The 14863-nt window shown below is 49.1% G+C and overlaps 1 protein-coding gene across 1 annotated transcript in view; it reads left to right on the forward strand.

Annotated features, from left to right (window-relative positions):
* Positions 1–14863, forward strand: part of PARK2 (parkin RBR E3 ubiquitin protein ligase) — a 445454-nt gene that overhangs the window by 205114 nt on the left and 225477 nt on the right. The window contains exon 6 of the mRNA XM_014539771.1: positions 4922–5037. Coding sequence (XP_014395257.1) covers positions 4922–5037 — 116 coding nt within the window. The remainder of the gene's footprint in view (positions 1–4921; positions 5038–14863) is intronic.

A 14863-nucleotide genomic window follows, 5' to 3' on the forward strand; every position in this document is an offset into this window, starting at 1 on the left:
CCCCCCCGCAAACGTCATAGCCTAACCACAGGCATCTCCTCTGGGCTAATACCTGCCCCATGAGATCCTGGGCCAAAGGCATGCTGAGAGGTTGCTTCTCGCTCCTGTGGTTCCCTCCACACCCCGCCTAGCGCCGGGGGCTGTGCTAGCTGCGTGCGCACAGAGCATGGGAGTAGGAATAGCATCAGTGCCGCGTTCCTAAGGTCACAGCAGAGTGACAGCCTTCCTCTCTAAGATCGCGTCCTTTACAGAATTAACTGAATGTTACTCACACCAAGTACCTCCACATTTGAATAGTAGGAGGAGCTTTAAGTCAGAGAGAAAAAGAAATTAAAGACAAAAATAAAATTTAGTAAGTTTAGGGCACCATTAGTAGTTGTAATGTTATTTTTGATCCATCAACCACAGTAGGCAAAACAGCCAGAAAGGAAATAAATGTGGTCTGAAGGAGAGTCACCTACTGACAGTCACGTAACCAGCCTGGGGGTGCTCGCATAGACTCGGGGAGTCTTTATGGCAGTGCCCATGCCGGGTGCAGTGCCAGGAGGCCTCTGGTCCCAGAGGGACAGGGATGGCAGGGTGTTCCCTTTCTGTGTGCTTCTCTCTCTCACTAGGCACTGGTGGCATGACCAGTAACCTCGTCCGGCTGTGGGCACAACCTATAAGCTCATCCAGCTGTGGGCACGGCCTGTAAGGTTGCCCGGCTGTGGGCACAGCCCGTAAGGTCACCCAGCTGTGGGCACGGCCTGTAAGCTCGCCCGGGGCACCTGCTTAAAGTCATCCGCGGCTGCCCTTCCCGTTCAGATGAGCCGTCACTGTGGGAGCGGTGGCATCCTTTCGGATCTGGCCCGGCCACTGCCGCTGCTGCCGCCATGGGGTCTTTGTCCCCCATGACTTTCTCTCCTTTAAAACCACCTCCTAAATGCGTCCCCCAGGCCCGTAGCCTTCACTGCGCTTGCTGCGCCTGTTCGCCTTGGTTTGAAAACTTGATTTAAAAGGAGTGTGTGCTGTGTGAACCTAAACTGCTCTAAAACTGTCTCAATGAAACAGACTAACATTTATTCACTAGTTTTATTCACCTTAGTTTTGTCGAGTTTGTAGGTAAGTTTACAAATTACACGTTATCTTCTTCCTTTTCTAATGAGGCAGCAAGATAAACGTAGAGAGTCGTGGACACTATTAAAGTGTGGACAGCGCTCCTTTGCCCAGTGTCGTCCGAGAGGAGGGTGTATGGCGGCCCGTGCTGCCCGCAGTAACAGAACAACTAAAAAGAAGCTTTAAATTCTACTTGCTAATGACACGAGGACTTTTGAGGGGAAAAGTTTAGATTACAAGTCTAAAGTCATTTGAAATGTTTTAAAGCTCGGATTTTGTGATTGCGCAGTATTTCTCTGTGCTTGTAGCCAAATACAGCCATGTTATCAGCGTGTGCGTTACTGCGATGGGCGGGCGCTTCTCCTGCCCTTCCCAGCTCAGGTGTGCACTCTGCTGTCCCACACGTTCCTCAGCCTCCGGCTGTGGGCGCAGGGACAGTAGGGACAGTGTCACTCTGGGTGGGGCACTCCGTCCTGGTAGATTCAGCACCAGGAACAGCGGCAGCAGTGACATGGAGGAAGCTGCAGAGCCAAAGCCAGGAGAGAAGCCCAGCCCGGATGCAGGTGGCCGGGCCCAAAGCATCCGTCGTCCATCTGTCCATCTGTCCCCGAGCAAGGCCCGCACCCAGAGAGCCCGCGTGTCCTCTCGGGCCCACGCATCCTGAGGCAGGCAGCCTCTACTCTGAGGGAGTGACGAGCAGTGTGGACCCCGGCTGCTGTCTGCCCGTCTGGCTGGGCTACAGACCCAGAGCCAGGACACGCCGCCACGGCCTCGGCCAGTGACGTCACACACGCAGCTGCTGCCACGTTGTGGTTGGGGGAAGCTACAGCCCCAAACAGCATTGGCGTAGCCGTTTCTTGCAGGTTATCACCAGCGGACAGACCACTATCTGTGTGCTGTCCCAGAGGTCAGCTCTGGTCATTGGTGGGAGGGCACAACGTGAACGCTTTAACCTCCTATTTCCTTCGTGTGAGAACGGACACTGGAGAGCTCTGCCCACGCGTGCAACCGGCACACGCCGCGGACGCCCGCGTGTCCTCTCGGGCCCACGCATCCTGAGGCAGGCAGCCTCTACTCTGAGGGAGTGACGAGCAGTGTGGACCCCGGCTGCTGTCTGCCCGTCTGGCTGGGCTACAGACCCAGAGCCAGGACACGCCTCCACGGCCTCGGCCAGTGACGTCACACACGCAGCTGCTGCCACGTTGTGGTTGGGGGAAGCTACAGCCCCAAACAGCATTGGCGTGTACTTCCCTGGGGCCGAAAGGTTTTTAGACTTAGATATTTTTAGATCTTAAAAAGGTTATGCAGTTTTTATATTTGAGCTCTGAAATATCTCCAGGAGTGTCTATGCCCTGTCATTTTAAAAATATGTATATAGTAACTTTGCAGGGAGAAGCCTGACTAGTCACACCAAGTTGGATAAATATAGACTAGGAACAATGTCATAAGTCGCTGTCAGTTTTTGCCATAAATGAAATGTTACACCACATTTAGAGAAAAGAATTAAAACTGTGTTTTCAGCATCTTTTGGATTTGAGAATTTCATTTTAATTTTTATTGCCTATTACATTGGCCTAGGGATCAGAAAAGGTTTATGCTTTTAAATTGGGTGATGAAGTAAAATTTTAAAAAATGCTTTTGCAGTGTAGCAGCAGCTGAATTGATGTGAACGGCGATGCTGTTAGACCTGACCCTGTGGTGCAATTGGAGGCCGTGTGCTCGCTGCAGTAACATCCAAGACTCACTCTCTCCTGCTGAGAATGGCTTCAGGCTGGTGCATGTGTGCACGCCTGTGTGTGTGTGTGTGTGTGTGTGTGTGTGTGTGTGTTTACATGTACACAATGCATTTATTTGTTGTGAACCAACAGAGGGCCTAGCAGATGGTGGTCCTCCTGGTGACCTTGGCGGTGGCCGTGGTGGATGGGCAGCAAGTGACCGCCTGCAAACCACGGCTCTGCATCTTGGGAGTGACACTGCTGAGCTCGGCCCGCAGCCGCGAGGCTGTATTAACACCTTATTAAGAGAAAACAAACTTACCATTGAGCATCACAGACTCATTTACTGCTGAGGTTTGATCTGTTTTAGGTCTACTCTAACCCAATTTTCCCACTGGCGTTGCTCAATGAGCAACGTCTGCTAGTATTGTGCGATCCAACGAGTTCGGAGTCGTTTTGTATCCAAACCTGTATCATTATTCCTGGATTTTTATTTTGCTGCTGTTGTTCATCTTCCCTGGAGGATATTGTTCCATTGATTTTTTTTTTCTTTTAGAGAGAGTGGGAGGGAGGGGGAGGGAGGGAGAGAGAGAGAGAGAAAGAGAGAGGGAGACGTATTTCATAGACAGGGCTAGTAATTTCCAGTTTGGTTTTATCGCATCATGTGAATGATGGAGCTTCCGCAGATTTGTACCTCTCCCACCATGATTGGTGAGCACTCCCGCGCCCCCAGAAAGGACACGGGCAGTTGTCTGCTTGGTTTTGTCTGCTGGCCGAGCACTTGGTGATTTGCTGGTGGGGTGTCTGCCATGGGTTCTGCAAGCTCAGAGAAAACATAAGTGCGCCTGTCTGTCATCTGTGTGTGAAGCACTGTCCCGACGCCCGCAGCTCGGCTGTTCCGCAGGAATTACTCTGTGCTGTGAGGGAGGATCTTCTTCATGTTGACAAAAAGCAGTGGCCGCCAGCCCCCTTGCACAGGGTCGGTCGCGCCCTCCATGCTGAGCCTTTTGGGGGTCAGGCGTTGCTCTAACCCTCTCTCTCAATGCCCTTGAGGGATCTGCCGCATTTAAAGGATGAGTGGAAAGGGTAGCATTTGCCTGGCTGGTGCTGCTCAATCGGTTGAGCATTGGCTCATGAACATAGAGGTCACCGGTTCTATTCCCAGTGAGGGCACATGCCTGGGTTTTGGGCTTTATCCCCAGGAGGGGGCATGCTGGAGGCAGCCCATCAATGTTTCTCTCTCATCATTGATGTTTCTATCTCTTCCTCTCCCTTCTTCTCTCTAAAATCAATAACAACATATTTTTAAGAAAGGGTAGCATTCCACATTACAGAAGAAACGCCCCCAACCAGTTTGGCTTGCCTGCTGCCCCAGGAGAGCACCTGGGCTCAGGGGCAGAACAAGAGTAGGCAAATGAATTAACAAGGCGAGAGGTGCAGGTTCCAACATCCCAGCTGCCGCATGGGGGTGGAGCCGGTCCCCCCGGGATTCTGGGGTGCTGGAGAGCAGGAAAGGTGTGGGGCTCCGCATGAGCTGGGAGAGGCACGCTCTGCTCCCCTGTGGGTCGCCATAGGCGTGCCTGCCTTCTGAGAGTAGGGTCCTTCCTCTGTCCTTCACTCTTGCTGCTCACCCACCAATGGTGTAGGCAGCTGGGTCGCGCCCGGGCTTCACCTGTGATTGTGTGGCTTTGGGCCAGTCAGTTCACTGCTCTGGGTATCCCTTCCCTCGTCACGAGACGCTATTTCAGGCTTCCTCCTGCGTCCACGTGGAGTTCGTGTCTGAGACTCACTTGTCAGTGAGGGGCGTTGCTCCATGGGACACACAGTCCCCAGCTCCGTGGCACAAAGAGCACAAGAAGGAAAAGCTAGCAGATTCCTGGACCCTCTTCAAAGGGCGTCCCTACTGCTGCCCAGGGTCACTCGTTCCCCTCGAGAGATCTGATGCTGATTTATTTCTAACTCAGACCTAATGAGAGAGCCCTTCTCCTGCCCCGATTTTCTAGCATTTAAGAAATTGTACTGTGTTTACTGAGGTCGTATCCTTGGAAATGTTTAGACGGGGAAGCGCCGGCTGCCTGCCATGTCTTTGATCGTATTTCTCTGTCTTGCAGGAATTTTTCTTTAAATGTTCAGCGCACCCGACCTCTGACAAAGAAACATCAGTAGCTTTGAACCTGATCACAACCAACAGCCGGGGCATCACCTGCATCACGTGCACCGACATCAGGTGAGGACTGGAAACACTGTCACACGCACCTCGCTTTCCCAACAGCACGGCCTTCCCGGGGAGTCTCTCTCCTGAGGAGAGTCTGCTTGACTTTGGCACTGTCCGCCTCGCTTGGGTATATTTTAATGGAAAAGACTGCACAATGCCAAATCCTTGCATTTGCAGCTTGCTCAGTAGTCAAGTAGGATCCTAGGATATAAGTGAGATGACTGCTATCTCAAAACGGACTCAGGCATAGAGATGTTGTCATGGGTTCATGCAGAGGAGGTTGTCATGGACTCATGCATAGGATGTTGTCATGGATTCATGTGTAGGGATGTTGTCATGGACTCATGCATAGGATGTTGTCATGGACTCATGATAGGGATGTTGTCATAAAAAAAAAGTTGTCATGGATTCATGCATAGGATGTTGTTATGGACTCATGCATAGTATGTTGTCATGGATTCATGTGTAGGGATGTTGTCATGGATTCATGCATAGGATGTTGTCATGGACTCATGCATAGGATGTTGTCATGGATTCATGTGTAGGGATGTTGTCATGGACTCATGCATAGGATGTTGTCGTGGACCCATGTGCAGGGATGTCATAAATCCCTGCATGAGCACACCCCAATACTCTACATCAGTGGTTCTCAACCTTGGCTGCACATTAGAATCACCTGGGAATCTTTTTAAAATCCTGATTTCTGGGCCTCATCCTCTGGAAATTCTGTTTCTTTGTTAAGCCAAGGTTAAGAACCACTGCTCTACATTGTGCTTTGCTAATTGTGGGGGTTTTTTTCCCTGCTAATGCTTTATGTTTTAATTTAGAAATAATTCACTCACAATAAAATTTCTTAAATGTTAGAAAAATTTACCCTTATGGTTAGTAAGATTTTAGTTTAATTCTTTCCAGTATCTTGAGAAGCCTAGATATTTACATGTACATATGGGGTGTGTGTGTGTGAATGTGTACATGCCTGCTGTATGCAATCATGTTATATATAGTTTTGTATCCGCCTTTTCCATTTAACATTGTATCGTGATAAATTTTCCCTGCCATGAAATATTTTATGAAAACAAGGCGTGTGATTTTAATAAGCATCTAAGATTCCATCACATGGGAATACTCTATTTACTCCTTTCCCCATTGCTAGTAATTTAGACTATTTCCAGTGCTTTTTAAAAAATGTACATATTAAATGAAGTAAGGCTGAAGTCTAAATCCTTTCATGTGTTTCGAATATAAAGGCACAGTCATAGAAATTGGCCTCCGGGTTCATCATAAAATCCAGGAAACTGAAGTAGGAAATCGGCAAGGCTCTGACTGGCTCTAAAGGTGGGAGCCGCGCTCGGTCACAGCTTTAAAGCGATCCTGTCATTTGAGAACACACTTGGTTATGGGTCCCGTCTGCTAGCAGGTACAGGAGTAACAGAGGAGGTTTTCGGGGCTCCTGCTGTCCAGACCACGCCCCGTGCTGGTTAACATGCGAAAACATGTAGAAGATAGATGTGCCATGCATTTCCAGATGTTGGCGAAAATTCCCTTCAGTGTGTGAAAGGAAAACACTATCGGGAAGTGAGACACAAGAACAGTTCACAGCAGAGAGAGCCGAGAATCACAGAGCCCGGCCTGTCCATGTGCTCTGCCAGCTACGGGCTGCCTGTAAGGCCAGGCCAGGCTGACGGGGCACAGACATGACCAAGGCCGCAGTCCCACTCATGTCTCTGCAGCAGAGGATTTAAATTAGTGTTTCTGACCTGAATTAAAGAAATTCTGCTTCATGCAATGCAGAATTATTTTTATACTAGAGGCCCACAGGGATCGGGCCTAAACTGGCAGTCGGACACCCCTCTCACAATCTGGGACTGCTGGCTCCCAACCGCTCGCCTGCCTGCCAGCCTGATCACCCCCTAACCACTCCCCTGCCAGCCTGATCGAAACCTAACTGCTCCCCTGCTGGCCTGGTCGCCCTTAACTGCCCTCTCTGCAGGCCTGGTCCCCTCCAACTGTCCTCCCCTGCTGGCCTGATTGCCCACAACATTCCTCCCCTGCTGGCCATCTTGTGGCTGTGGGCACGACCATCTTTGAGGGCACGACAGACAATTAGCGTAGTTCCTCCTTAGTGGGTGTGGGCGCTGCCATCTTAGAGGATGGGGCAGTCAATTAGCATATTCCCTCCTTATTGGCTGTGGGCACTGCCATCTTTTGCGATGGTGTGAAGGTCAATTAGCATATTCCCTCTTTATTAGATAGGATAGAACATTCTCTCCTTAAAAAACCCTCCTGAATTTAATGGAATTTTCCAAAACTGAATAAGATAAATTTATCAGCAATCAACAAGCCTTAAGGCAATATTACTAATAAGGAGGAGGTTAAGGCGATATTAGGAATAAGGAGGAGAATTAAATTTCTGCGGCCAACTCATAGGGTCCAGATCCTTCAGCTGTATTGTTGAGGGTCAGTAACTTATGCAAAGAGAAGGACTGTTTTATCAACACTGATGCTCTGAAATGTGATCCCGTGCCAGTGGTGACGTTCATTTCCCCAGAGTCCACCCAGAGATTTCAGGTGTGAGCAGCTGCACCCCGGGCTTCCTGGAGACGTTGCAGGTGCCCCGGCATGAAGTTCACATGCTCACCTCTTCCTTCAGCAATGGCTGCAGGTTCCCAGAAATCCACCCGGACCAGTTCTGCAGCCATTAGGGCAGTGGTTCTCAACCTTCTGGCCCTTTAAATACAGGTCCTCATGTTGTGACCCAACCATAAAATTATTTTCGTTGCTACTTCATAACTGTAATGTTGCTACTGTGATGAATCGTCATGTAAATATCTGCTATGCAGGATGGTCTTAGGCGACCCCTGTGAAAGGGTCGTTCGACCGCCAAAGGGGTCGCGACCCACAGATTGAGAACCCCTGCGTTAAGGTCAGCCTTGTACATGTCCCCGCCTGGGTCTTAGCGGTTCATTTTCTGATGGTGGATGTTAAGAAGCAGCTATATTTCTAAAGCCCCTAAGTGGCCCTCGCCAGGGCTGGTGACAGGGAAGCCTTATTTTTATGGCCTATTTTCAATGGAAGTGAATGCCCACAAAGCCTTCATTATTTCCTTTATTTTATTCAAAAGCCTTTAAGTAGCTCATTTTACTTTGAATAATATTGTAAGTGACATGTGCATTTGTTTCTAATTGCAACTCAATCCTTGTAATTAGCAATTGATGATCAACTTGGTGAGGAGAGGACGTTATTTTCATTGCAAAGTGTGTTTGCACTGGTTCAGGTCCTCAGATTGCAAAGTGCTGGGACTTTTGGTAGCGGTGGGCAATGGTGTGATCTACGTGGCTCTCTGAAGACGTCGCATGTGTAGCAATTATTTCCGTGACATTCAGAATCAAGTATTTACAGATTTGTTCTTCGTGGCTTCCAAAACTCACAGAGCTGTTTGCAGCCAAATCAGCAATAGTCTCAGGAACCCAAATGCAAGCAAATTATTCACTGAAGCAAGGCTCATGGTGTGTTGATTCTGTTTCTTATTAATTTGGCAAATTCTGCGTCAGAAAAACACAGCCTCAGACCCTGTTGCTGACGTGCAGCGGGAATGACATCCGAGTGATTCCGGGTCCAGGCCCAGATCATCCCGCACTAGGAGCTACCTACTGTGCGGCCGTGGTAGTGCTCACGCCCTAACACCCAGACGTTCATCTGCAGAGGTACTGCACGGGCACCAGCATCCGCTTTACACAGCGTCTGTGACCTTTAGCACCTCTGTCATCAGAGATACCTTAAACAGTCAACCAATCTGCCCTGACCAGTATAGATCAGTGGTTAGAGCATCGGCCCATGCACAGCAGGGCCTTGGGGTTGATTCCCTGTCAAGGGCACATACTTGGGTTGCAGGCTCGATCCCCTGACCCAGGATGCATTCGGGAGGCAACCAATCGCGGTGTCTCTCTCCCATTGATGTTTCTCTCTCTCTCTCTCTCTCTCTCTCTCTCTCTCTCTCTCTCTCTCCCCCCTCTCCCCCTCCCTCCCTCCCTCCTTCCCTCTCTCCCCCTTCTACTTTAACCCCCTTCTACTTTCTCTAAAAATCAATAGGAAAAATATCCCATTTGAGGTAATCCCAGGTGAGGATTACAACAACAAAAAAAGCCAACCACCTGTTCACTCAGCAGGTGTATGTTGAGCTGATGTGACTCAGGAGGTGTCGCAGGTGCCCCGGGCTGTGAAGAGCGCTGTTCATGGGACGCAGGGAGGGCAGATGCCAGCTGTGCCCCCCAGCAGTCGAGGGTGTGGTGGGAAAGGGCTGGGTAGGGCCAGGGGACCCGGCAGCCCCTCCCGGTGCCTCCTCAGTGTGCCGTTGCTCTGCAGCAGGAGCCCAAACTCACTTCCAGTGACTCTGTTGCTTGGCCAAGACAGCGTGAAAAGTAAACAGAGAATAACTTCCGTGTAGGTAATGAGGCAGGGCACGCGCCAGTTGGCCCACCCGCTGTTCTGTACGTCCAGCCAGCGGTGCTGACATCACCTGTTCCGTGGACGCACCTCCTCCTTGCACGTTACTCAGCAAAGGGCCGGACCGTGACCCTTGACCCCAAAGCCAAACTCCGGCACATGGTGCTGTCATTGTTAGTCTTCACATCTGGTTTCTTCCCCTCAGCAATTTTGTTCAAAATGTATTTTCCTTCCTTTCTTTCTTTATATTAAAAAAATGCAGTTGCCTGTGAGCTTCTTTAAAGTGGCCATATAACTAAAGCATTCGCTGTTTCTCTATAGATCATGACACTTGTAACTGAGGAGCCTCCCTCTGCGGGTAGAAGCCAGCGGTTTGAGAGAGTGTTCTCACCGCTAACTGCTTTGTAAGTTAAACGAATGACTGTTTCTGACAGAATATTATCCCAAGCGCTGTTTTTTGCTTCACTCAGAGAAACTTCCTCTGATAAACATTTTCCAACAGGCAAAGCCCTCGTCAAAGAAGTTATTTTTACGTATACACATTTTGGAACTTCCACCATTTCGAGGCAACAAAATCAGAAGTTTCCTCCATTTTGTGGTATGAATATAAATTTATCAAATTAAAAATAGAACTTGCTTTGGAAGATTCTTTCTATGAATTGAAATATTCCAAAAGTTAAATTATAGATTTCAGAATGAAACTTTTGTGTGTCATTTGACTTCTCATCATTGAATGGAGTCAGATCCGCCTTCACTTTTTAGGATTAACCCAGTTTCTTGATGACCTTTTCTGGTGACTTTTACTTAGAGCTTCAGAAGCTGGGGGATTCCATTAATTGAAGATTTTGCTAAAGCATTGCTAACTGATTTTGAACAATTTAGAAGATTCTCATAAAATAATTAATACAATTGCAGTGTAGGGGGGGAGAAAAAAATTGTTTCCTATACTCTCCTGGGTTCTCCTGCTGAAGTCCCGACAGAAGACAGATTAACAAAAACAAAACAAGCAGAAATTTACTAACCAGAGCAGCCCACATTACACGTGGGAGAACCCAGAGATGGGTAACTCAAAGAGCTGGTTAGAACTTGGGCTTATCCAGGGGTAGGCAAAAGTAGGTTTACAGTTGTAAGTACACAAAACACAGTTTATTCTTATAGTATTATTTATCAGTTATTGTGTGATTTTTCCATAAAAACAACTGTAAACCTGCTCTATACCCATCCTGCATACCTTCTTAATCAAAGAACAATCCCTTTGTGGAGAAGTGACAAAACAAAGAAAGAACTTTGAACTTCTAGGGCAGCGAATTGTGGAAAGTTAACATATGGGGAGTCTAATGGAAGATGAGGGCCAGTTAGGAACGTTTGTAATGTAGGCATCTGCCTCTGGTGTCCCCGTGGCAGATAGGGGTCTAGAGGTGTCTCCAGGGATTAACGTCTGTCCTTCCTGGCAGAGAGGGCGAGGGACACCGTACAAAGGTATGCCCTGCCTTTAGGCAATGCAGGAGAGAGAGCTTTTCCTGTGCCTGCTTTCTCCCAGTGGGCTGCAGCTCAAAATAGTCCCGATGCCAAAATGGCCGGCCTGGGTGTGGCACCTGCTGTCACCCTCCCGCAGGCCTTCTTCTCCAGCATCACATTCGCCACAACAACTTCGCAGGCACATGTATCCATTGTGCTGATGACTTCTTCTTTGCTTGGTAGAACAGTCCAGCCTTCTCGGGGGTGGGGGCGGGGACGGGCTGGTTTACAAAGCAGTGTTTTTAGGGCTGGGCGTTCTCTGATGTGCGATTGATGAGGGCAGCAAGGGAGGCCGTGCACGCTGGCGCCCACAGAGGCTTTCTTACCCGACCTCAGATTTGTCACCACAGCTTTGCAGAAATATTTGTAAATTGTGACAACTACGGCTTCTGCTTTGGTTGCTAGACTCTCACAGCTTGTTGATCGCAGTTACAAGTTGCCTGCACACCACCATTACTTCCAAGCAGGTTCCACAAATCCCTGACTTTAGTGAGGATGTTGTTTTTAACCCTGATGCTCTTTTCCACCCAAATGTATATTCATGTTGTCACCTTAAAATAATACATGCAGCGTGGAGCTTTAAACCAAATTGTCAGTAGAACCCACAATGTCAGATAATTCACGATCAAGAAAATACACTTCCGAAAGTTTTGCTTTGAGTCAATGAATTACATGGAAAGAAAAACTGAACAGTTATTGGAATGAACAGACTTTCTATTTTTAGTATCGAGTGACGCCGACAGACTACGATTCAGTTGACTTTTCATGCAGTTCTGCTAAGCAGGCCGATGCCAGCAGCCATCACCTAACTTGTACATGCACAGAAAACTTGGAATCCAAACCGAGTAAATTAATTTAGAACAGTCACTTGATCTAAATGGGAAACCACACTTCACTGAGTAATATGCAAATGTGCCTTCTGAGCTGCGGCTGAAGTCGGTTTCGGAGCCCAGAGCTCAGCGTTCTCGAAATAGCTCAGGCTTGGTGCCTGCCGGCGCTCCTCCAGCAGGCGGGCGAGTCTGGTCAGTGATATTTGAAAGCCCCTCTGGCGGATGGAAGAGTCGAATAACACCCATGCCACGTCTGTATGAAATCCTGAGCTCTCCTGAGAGGTAGACATGGTGTTCAGCAGTACTGTGATTTATAATAACAAAGCCTGTCTGACTTTTGCCACTGCCAGGGCTCCTAAGACCCTGAGAACTCCCTGAGGTCAGAGCGGCAGAGGTGTCTTTTGTTGTTAGGATGGGGGCTGGTTGCCAGGGAGCCAAGCCTGTGATGAAAGGGGTGGAGCTTCCAGTCCAGCCTTCTGGGGCGATGTTGGTATGTGAGACTGTTGTACTTATTCATTAGGGACCGAGGCCTGTGAAGGGCAAGGGAAGAGGCGAGATTGGCAGGGAAAGATGAAGGAGACAGGCCTAGCTAGGCCCTGGCCCACCGCGTGGGGCCTCGGCAGTGAGCATGGCCTGTGTCCCGGGAGACCAAACCTAGACGCTACATGGCACCTGGCCGAGTCTCCGGCGACACTGCCCAGGGACAGGGGCTGGTTCAGGTCCAAGGAGCTGACAGCTGGAGGCGCCTGCTGACCACATGCCCGGCAGCTGGGGGGCAGCGCGTTGAGAGGGGACCCAGGGGGTACCTCCCCATCTCTCCTGGAGGCTGTAGGAATCTGAGGAAAGTGATGTAGGACGATGTTAGGGAATAGAGGGAACACTAAGTATTTCTGGGCGAGAATCAGCAAAGAGAATCTCTTTAACTTACTCTGGAAATTGTTATAATTACCAGGGAATCTCATCCAGAGGAATAACACACGTTTTTAAAAGCAAAATTAGCCCTAACCGGGTTGGCTCAGTGGATAGAGCGTCGGCCTGCAGACTGAAAGGTCCCAGGTTCGATTCCGGTCAAGGGCATGTACCTTGGTTGCGGGCACATCCTCAGTAGGGGGTGTGCAGGAGGCAGCTGATCAATGCTTCTCTCTCATTGATGTTTCTAACTCTCTATCCCTCTTCCCTCTTCTCTGTAAAAAATCAATAAAATATCTTTTAAAAAAAAGCAAAATTAGTCCAATTCAAGGTTCATGTCATAATGTGAATAGCTGTAAAAGAAAAAAAAAGTTTTATTCCTTCATATTTTTATAAATACCATATTGATTTGATGTAGAAACTATTGTAAATTTTTATTGTTAAATTTGACATAAATGATCACATAAAATAGAAAAACAACATAAAACATACTTAAGTCACCAAAATATATCTTTTAAAACATTTAGGAAACAAACTTCACAATTTAGTTTTATGTTCAGAATTCCATATGATTAAAGGGCATTGGGAAGAGATGAATGATTATCATGTCTTTTACAAAAACCATGTTTCCTCTAAAAATTTACCCACAGCACAAATAATCAACATTGTCCCTGACAAATTAGCTTTGTAAGTTAATATCAGTTCTTAAAATAAATGACAACATTCTGTATCTGTCTAGCTGAGCCCTTTACCTGTTCAAGGACTTGGCACCAGTATTAACATCCTAAGCTTTATGGGTTCCCATGAGCTTCTGGCAGTACAAGGGTGTTATGCTGCCAACTAGACTTGCTTAACCTGGATTCTGTTTCTGTGTCCACTTTTAGAGGCTCCTATACTTGCTCAGGGACATTTCAAAGGTTAACCTCAAATGAAGTCCGTAGTAAACCTCCACTACGGACTGGAAGTGAACCCTCAGGAGAGAGGGGCGGGAGGATAATGGGCCCATGTGGTTTAATTGAAGCCTGGACTCGAACAGGAGAGGGGAGAAGGCCTTCCCAGGGCGACTCCTCTGTGTGCTTCGCTCGTGGTCAGTGGGGGGGAAGGTACCCTCCGAAGGCAGCAGGTGGAGGGGAAAGCCAGGAGTCAGGGTCAGCCCGGGTTTGCATCTGGAGTTAGCGACAAGCCGTGTGAAGTCAGGCTGGCCGACTACCTGCAGCTACGCTTTCATCCAGTGAGTCTGATGAAGGTCATTTAAACTAATGGATCCTCAAGGCCATGGCGCGGGTCCAACAACAAAATCCACTTGGAGCTGCTCCACGAGCAGTAACCTGGCTTTCAAACGTTATACACATGGGCACTTCCCCCCGACTTGTGTGATGGATGTACCCCCCCCCCGCACCCTCGCATGGGCCTAAGGACTCGGCTGCCCCCTGGTCACAGGGCCTGGGTGCAGGCACACGGGTGAGGCCACACAGAGAGCTGGCTGAGACTCTCCTGCGCCGAATGCCGTAATCACTTTTAGGTGAAAGTGTCCATGGGGGTGTTCCTAAGCATCCTTCCAAACCATTGACGTAACAGCTCCAGGGGCGCTCTCCCAGGCGACTTCCTGCGGCATTTACTGGTGTCAGCACCATGTCCCGGGAAGATGGCGAAGCGCGTGGACCGGCTGCTGCGTCGCACACATCAGAGCCGGGGCTGCCGTGCCCGCGCCCACCTGTTTCCTGGGATGGGAGTTTGGCTCGTGCAGCTCCAAGTCCACATGAAGAGGGGTTTTGATCCAGGAAATTAAAAAGTGGATTTCAGTCTTTGAACCTGGGGTTCTTTTGCTGTCCCTTCCTGCTATACAGAGGCGGGGTAAGTCTTATTTAGCCTGAACCTTGTCTTGGTTAAGTTTCTTTTCCAATAAATAAATTGGCGCAGTTCCCTGGCGAGCACCGTCCTTGTCTCCCCCGCTCATCTGTGCCGCCGGGCAGAGGGAGCCGGGCCCTCTCCTCCCGTCTCACCGGGCTGATGTCATCCCCAGTTCCCCCCGACTTTCGCTTTCAGGCATCAGTTGCCCTGGCCCAGAGTCGCTCAGGGATGCCACCGAGCCGCCTGTGGGGAACGCGGGTGGAGGGGCGGGTGGGCGTGGGGGGCGC

Source organism: Myotis brandtii, unplaced genomic scaffold, assembly GCF_000412655.1.
Source record: "Myotis brandtii unplaced genomic scaffold, ASM41265v1 scaffold229, whole genome shotgun sequence".
Taxonomy (NCBI): domain Eukaryota; kingdom Metazoa; phylum Chordata; class Mammalia; order Chiroptera; family Vespertilionidae; genus Myotis; species Myotis brandtii.